The following is a 7,367-nucleotide window of genomic DNA, read 5'->3' as shown; positions in this document are numbered from 1 at the left end:
ACATTCAAGTTGTCTATCTTCATAGCTTGCTTGTTGAATCGCTCGATATTGCTTCTTAGCGTTTCTCCTTCCTCCTGAATACACGACCTCAAGATGCTGGTCGTCGTTTTGGCCGGTATATTAGTGAGGTACCTGTTGAGAAATTCTGTCAATAGCGAGGCGAAGCTCTTGATCGATCCAGGCTTGAGCTTATTGTACCATCTCTAGGCGGTTCCTTTGAGGGTGGTTGGGAACACTCGACACAAGATCGCGTCTGATACGCCTAACAACCCCATGGTGGCGGTGAATCTGGACGTACAGTCCCTTGGATCTCCTTCTCCATTAAAAGTTAGCAAGGTGGGCAACTTCATGTTGTATGGGATCGCTTCTTCCATTATCTCGGCTGAAAGGGGCGAACCCTTCAACCTGAAGTTGTCTATGTCTAACTTTTCAGATTTCAACTTTTTTAATGCCTTAGCAATCTTTTATTCCAGGTCCTCCTCAGCGACATATGCAGCTTTACTCTTCTGGGGCGATTCTAAGGATTCGCCCGCTCCCTCCTGGTGTTTCTTCTTTGACTGTGCTTTTCCTACGTCTTTATCCTGTTTCTTGCTTTTTGGTGGCGCATCCTCCTTTTCTTTTTCCCTTCGTTCTTCTTTATTAGAATTGAGCCCGCTTCGGGCGTCGTCTTGATTTTCGCCGTTTCTGGGCGCCTCTCCCGGATTTTCTTCTTCAGAATTGTCTTTTTTGTGCTCATGGTTTTCTGGGCTTTCTTCCTCTTCGTTCTTCCTCTCGTTTCTCCCTTCGTTTGTTTCTTCGTTTCTCCCTTCGTTTCCCCCTTCATTTCTTTGTTCGCTTCTTCATTGGTTTCTTCCTCTGGTTGGCCCTTAATAGCCTGGGTCTGCGTTTTCTGTTCTGCCTCTTCTTCTGGCAGATGATGGGCTGAAGTTTTCCCTTAGGATCTTCATTGCTTCGTCATGATTGTCGTTTCTTCTTTTGGCTTCGCTGCCCAATCTGTCCAAATTTTTCTAGACAGATTCTAGAACTTTCTTCAGGATTTCATTATACATGTCTTGTCCTGCCATGCCTGGCTTTTGTTCTCCTTCAGCTCCTAAATTGAAAGCAATTGGATTGCTTCCCCTGATTGGGTTGGTCGGGTACTAGGGAATGGAGAAAAAGGTTCCTCCGGTACTCCTTCCAGTAGATCCATAAATTCCGTCTTCAGTAACATTAATAATCTCCGGTGTGTTTTGATGGGTTTTGGGGTCCATCGGCTTCTTGTCTTTCAGGTTTATTCCGTCGGAAGTCATCTTCTTCAATAGTATTTATTTGAGTTCAGAAAAACTCCTTCGATTCGAAGTTTGTTAAGGTTTCCCACAGACAGCGCCAATTGATGGAGTCTGCCTTCTGATCCGGTGAATTGAACCTGCAAAACAGGGTAGAAGTTAACCGGACGGTGGTTGTCCGATTAACTCTCCGATGCTAAAGTCAGTTTAGAGCTTTAAGCAGCATTTTTAGTATATGAATGTAGTTATGTGTTTAGGCATACCTCAAGCTTCTTTTATAGTAGATGATACCATACCTTGTAGAGTTGTAGTATGAAGGTGAATCCTACTTTGTAGGGTTTGACCTTGATTAGGAGTGAAATTCCTTATTCAAACATGAGTCCTATTTAGGGACGTCTTCCTAAATAGTCTCGTCTTTCTTAGTTAGAGGCTATCTTCCTAAGTTGGAGTTTGTATCCAAATAGGTAAGATACTCGAGAATATTCAGTAGATTTGGTAATTTGCTCAAATCTCAGGGTCGACGCGCTTTGTCCGAGTCCTCAGGGATTCAGTATTATTTCTATCAGATGCTATTTCAGTAGAGGCAGATCCTATAGATTCAACCACCTGTTTCAGATGTTTTGGCCCTTCGGGCGGGAGTCCGTTATCGTCTGAGAATGGATCTCCTACGACTCGGCTCCATTATAGTTAAGATAGGATTCGGTATCCATCAATAACTATGTTAAAATCTTATGTCTAATTTGTATAAGTGGCTTGTAATTGTTATTATTATTTATGCATAATAAGTATAAATTTAAATAATTTAATCATCTAAAAATATCTTAATTTTGTATTTTTTGTTTTTATTCTAAATTTTTTAAATCAACAATTTTATCTAATTAATTTTGATTATACCTATTTTTTTAATTTATAATTTTTATTTTTGAAAAACGTTCAAACATTTTTCTTCACATAGTCTAAATAAGTGCTTGATGTTTTCAAAAAGCTTAAAAATAATTAAAGAAATTCATTGGATGCTTTACAACTATTTGAAAAATAAAAGTTAAAAGATGCACTGAAAAGGTGAATCAAACGCCCCCTATGTCAAATATAAAAGATATATTTAAAATTTTTATAAGTGGAAAATTAAGTATTATTTGAAAAAAATTTGGTAGAATTGAAACTAAAAATTAAATAATGGAGTGAAATTGACGATTTTAAAAGTTTGGAATATAAACGAAAAATGTTAAAAAGTTGGGATATGATTGGACGATTAGACCTATTTAAAATTTACAATTATAATATATTATAACGCTATTATAAAATTTTGAAAATAATGTTTTTCATTTTTTTGAAAGTAAGATAATTTATTATGTGTGTGTTGATATTGTTGAAACAACAATTGTTAAATGTAAGTGAATTGTGGTTGAACAGTATTGAATTGGTTATACTCTCTCCGTCCTAATAGAATTGTCCACTTTGCTATTATCACACAGTTTAAGAAAAACAATTATTACTTATGGATTTTGTAAAATTTTCCTTACTTTTCTTGTTATACCCTTATTTAATATAAGTTCAACATGCAATTTAATTTTAATTTACTCATTAGTGGATTTTAAATAGGGCTAATATAGGAAAATTGAGTGTAAAAATTAGTTACTTTTTAGAGGTGGACAAGAATTTTGGGACAAAAATATTTCTCAAAGTGTACAACTCTATTGAGACAGAGGGAGTACTATAAAGCATAAGGTTTAAACATTTGAATACGACTGTTTAGTTAGTCAAGTTTGAGATATTTATAATGTATTCCAATTTATCAAGTATATATTTTATGAAGGAAAATATTGTTTAAACATATATTTTATATATATCTCTAAATTATAAATGTATTTATAAATAAAATATTTTTTGGAATGCATTTTTATGTTCAGAATTTTTATTTGTGTGTGTAACCCTCCCACCCACACCACCCCAGTACACTACATGAATTTTCCTTCTTCTTTTTTTTCTATACAAATCTTAGCCGCCAAATTTTTTTTTTTTTTTTCGGCCGCTGTTAATGGTTAGATTTTCTTATTGACGGCAGCAATCCCTTTATTTATGTTGTTTTAATTTCATAGAATATAATAAATAACGATTGTTTTATATTTTTTCTTGATGGATTAAACTTTATCAACAAAGCGCAATTCGTTTATGAGCTATATTAGTTTTATTTATTTTTTATTATTTATATTTTTTTACATATTTTATTTTGTCATTTTTTTTGTGAAAGATTTGTTGTCCTTTCTCTATGAAAAGTTGTTGTCTCTCTTTTATGAAAGAGTTATTAAGTGGTGATTAAATGGAATGCTGTGAGTTTGCGGGTGATTGTAAAGGTTAATCGAAAAGTGATTGAAGACTGCACTTATATAGCGAAATAATTAATAATTTATTTTTATTTTCATAAGTAAAGTCTGTTTCATGTTAGGTTAGCGGGTTTAGTTTTTGAATTATTCTGAATTTTTTACAAATGTAACTGTTTTATAATTGTTTTTTAAGGAGATTTGATGAACTCTTTTGGATAAAGTCTTGCGCTCTGTGGCAAGTTAGCTGTCTTGTTCTGTTGAGACAAGTGTCGTTTAATCATTTGTGTTTCTCTAGCCCTTCTTTGATTGTTCCATGCATAATAGTCCCTACGTACTTGTCTATGGTTGTGTTCTTTTCTCATGTTCTATGCGTTTTTTTGTTGGCATCAATGGAGGTTGTTGGGAGGTTACTGCTAAAAGAGGAGGAGGAAATTGGTCTGGATTTTTCAGTGGAAAATGGAGAGGAAGAAGACGAGAGTTACAAGTGGACCATAGTGGGCCGCTTCTTGACTGAAAAAACAGTAAACTGTCAAGCTATGCAGAATGTTCTATTACCAATCTGGAAACCTGTTAAAGGTCTCTGTGTGAAGGAAATTAAGCAAAACATGTTCTTATTTCTATTTTTCCATGAGAAGGATATGAGGAGGGTGATAGATGATGGGCCTTGGACGTTCGAATATCATCTATTTTTGTATAGGTAGATGGTGAAAGGGGAATTACCAGTGGACGTCGAGTTGTGGATGGCGGAACTATGGGTTCATTTGGTAGACATCCCTCTAGGGTTCGCCAATGAAAAATTTGGAGTGGACGTGGGCAATTTCTTAGGTGGTTTTGTGAGACATGATCCTCGATCTGATGGTAAGGAAGGAATAAGTTCAATGACAATGCGTGTTTGGATAGATGTCCGGAAGCCATTGAAACGTAGAATGAAGATGAAGAGAAGTGCAACGGCATGGAACTGGATTACTTTTCAATACGAGCGGATACCAATGTTTTGTTTTTATTGTGGTATATTGGGACATTCCGAAAAGTTCCGTTCCAAGTATTTTGACAACCCAATTCCAGTTGAAGACCTTCCATTTGGTATTGGTATGAGGTTTAAACCTAAAAAAGTTGAAGTTCAGCCAGCAGAGAAGTGGCAAAGAGATGGCAGTGTAACTAGGGTTTTGCTGGCGGGGAAGATGATGACATGGAAAGTTTGAATGGGAGGATCAAGGAGAATCTTGTTATCAGATCTAATCAAGAAACTAATTTTCAAAATATTACGTATAGTGGCATGAAGAGTTTGAATGGTAATTCCAATGATATGGGAGCTGGAGATAAAAGGATATCAAGAGAGAATATCTTGTCAACTAACTGAGTAACTTACCTTATGGAGGTGGGGAATGAGGTGGAAGTGGACCCCTAAAGGAAGAGATTTAATAGTGACGTGGCTAATGATGACGGGGAAAGTAGTGGTGATGTGGTTAATGAATCAGATTTTCATAATATTCTAATGATTATTGATTCATCAGAATACAGTCCTGCGGGCCTTGCTAATAAGGCCGGCCAAGCCCAATGAATTGCTTAGTTTGGAATTTCCGTAGTCTGGCTAACCCACGCGCAATAAGGTTCTTGAAAGAGTTAGTCAAATGCAAAAATCCTTCTATTCTTTTTCTTTGCAAAACTTTTGTTTCTTCTGTTCGATTACAAGTACTAAAGCAGGTGTTGGGGTTTGACGGGTTATGTTCTGTGGATAGCGTGAGGAATAAAGGGGGACTGGTATTGATGTGGACTCAGACTATGAATGTCTCTGTTCAAGATGTGTGTGATAATTATATTGATGCTGAAGTTGTGCATTCTGGCGGTATAAGGTGGAGGTTTACGGGTTATTACAGTTACCCGGAGAGAAGTAGACGTAAGGACTTGTGGGATATGATAAAGCGGCTGAGTACTAGCAGTAAACTTCCTTGGTGTTTAATGGGGGATTTCAACGATATTCTAGCCCAAGAAGAGAAGAGAGGTGGTGTTTCTCAGCCGAACTGGTTGTTAGACGGGTTTCTCTCAACAATGGTGGAAAGTGGTTTGGTTGACATCGGAGCTGTGGGATATCTGTTTACTTGGTCGAGAGGTCGTTCAGCCGGTGGTAGGGGTTGAGGATAGACTTAATCGGTTTCTTTATAATGGGGATTGGTCTGCTGCTTTTCCCGATGTCGTTGTTTTCAATCATGTTTTATCCTCGTCGGATCATTTACCTGTTCAAGTAGTTTTGTCAAGAGTGGATAAAACCCGTCTTAGACATTCCTTTCGTTTCAGTAATACTTGGCTGCAGAAGTTGGATTGTGCAGAAGTAGTGGCTAAATCTTGGAGGGAGGCGAGCCAGCTGAATATGGTCCAAAAATTAATGGAGACGGAAAAGGCCATAGTGAAATGGTATGGTGATAAAGTCACGAATTACAGGAAAATCATTGACACTAAAGCTCGTCGGTTGAAGCAGCTCCAGTTTAGGAGAGATGAGCAAGGGGTTAGGGATTACTCTAGTGAGTTGGTTTCTTACCATGAGATTCTAGAAGAGTAGGAGGTCCATTGGAAGCAAAGGAGTAAATGTTTTTGGCTAGCTAAAGGCGATGCAAATACGCGGTATTTTCATAATGCTGCTAGTTCCAGAAATAAAACAAACCGGATTGATAAGCCGAGAGACGAAGGTGGTGTGTGGAGATACTCTAAGGTGGAGATTCATAGTATTACTAAAAGGTATTTTTCTGATCTTTTTAGTGATAATGATCCTTGTATAGACGAGCTTGATGTGGTGTCTGGTCGTATAACTTCTAAGGCTAATGATATGCAGATTGGTCCTATATCGTGTGCTGAAGTTAAGCAAGCTATTTTCAGTATGCATAACGATAAATCGCCCGGTCCTGATGGTTTTAAACCTGCTTTTTAAGAAGTATTGGAGTATGGTTGGTAGTGAAGTAGCGTAGGTGTGTTGTGATTTTTTCACCAGTGGTGAGCTTCCTTGTTGGTTGAATGATACGGCTATTACCCTTATCCCTAAAAAGAATTCGCCCGAGCTTATTTCTGATTTCATACCAATTTCTTTGTGTAATATGGTCTATAAAGTAATTGCTAAGGTGATGGTGAATAGAATGAAGCATGTGATGTCTAGTATTATTTCAGAAAATCAGAGTGCTTTTGTTGCCGATAGGCTTATTACGAATAACTTCTTGATAGCTTTTGAAATTGGGCATTATATGAGAAGAAAAAGAAGGGGTAAACTTGGGTCGGTTGCTCCAAAGATCGATATGAGTAAAGCCTATGATCATGTTAGATGGAGTTTTGTGAGAAACATGATGGTTCGCTTGGGGTTTTCTGATCAATGGGTTAAGCTTGTTATGAGCTGCGTAACTTCAGTTCACTATTCTAAGATTGGGAGTTATGCGGACATGGTGCCTATTATTCCTAGCAGAGGTCTGAGGCAAGGCGATCCGCTTTCGCCTTACTTGTTTATTATTTGCGCTGAGGGTCTGAGTCTTTTACTGTCTGATGCTGAGAGAAGGCAACAAATTCATGGCATCTCTATTTGTAGATGAGCACCATCTGTCAGTCATTTTTTCTTTGCAGATGACTGTTTTCTTTTTTGTCGTGCTTCGGTTGATGAGATGGGCGTGATTAAATGTGTTTTAGAGAAGTACGAAAGGTGGTCGGGGCAGAAGGTCAACCTCCAAAAGTCGAACATTCTGTTTAGTGGGAACATTGGGGTTGATGAGCGTGAGGCTATTAGTGCGCTGGTTCAGGTGGA

The 7,367-nt window shown here is 37.5% G+C and overlaps 1 protein-coding gene across 1 annotated transcript; it reads left to right on the top strand.

Annotated features, from left to right (window-relative positions):
• Positions 1 to 5,146: 5,146 nt before the first annotated feature.
• Positions 5,147 to 7,158, top strand: LOC126661804 (uncharacterized). Its single transcript, XM_050355673.1, has 4 exons — positions 5,147 to 5,656; positions 5,709 to 6,108; positions 6,187 to 6,430; positions 6,573 to 7,158. Exons 1-4 carry the CDS (start codon positions 5,147 to 5,149, stop codon positions 7,156 to 7,158), a joined length of 1,740 nt encoding a protein of 579 aa, XP_050211630.1.
• The last annotated feature ends 209 nt before the right edge of the window (positions 7,159 to 7,367 follow it).

This window comes from Mercurialis annua, linkage group LG8 (assembly GCF_937616625.2).
Source record: "Mercurialis annua linkage group LG8, ddMerAnnu1.2, whole genome shotgun sequence".
Classification (NCBI taxonomy): domain Eukaryota; kingdom Viridiplantae; phylum Streptophyta; class Magnoliopsida; order Malpighiales; family Euphorbiaceae; genus Mercurialis; species Mercurialis annua.
This window is presented reverse-complemented; position numbering and strand designations above follow the sequence as displayed.

Bases quoted from the DNA above. Each gene is read 5' to 3' on its own strand.
- LOC126661804 (XM_050355673.1), top strand. From the start codon at position 5,147: ATGAATTGCTTAGTTTGGAATTTCCGTAGTCTGGCTAACCCACGCGCA. The intron at 5,657-5,708 runs GTTGACATCGGA...GAGGTCGTTCAG, and splicing joins CAATGGTGGAAAGTGGTTTG to CCGGTGGTAGGGGTTGAGGA. The intron at 6,431-6,572 runs GTGTGCTGAAGT...TTTTTTCACCAG, and splicing joins ATGCAGATTGGTCCTATATC to TGGTGAGCTTCCTTGTTGGT.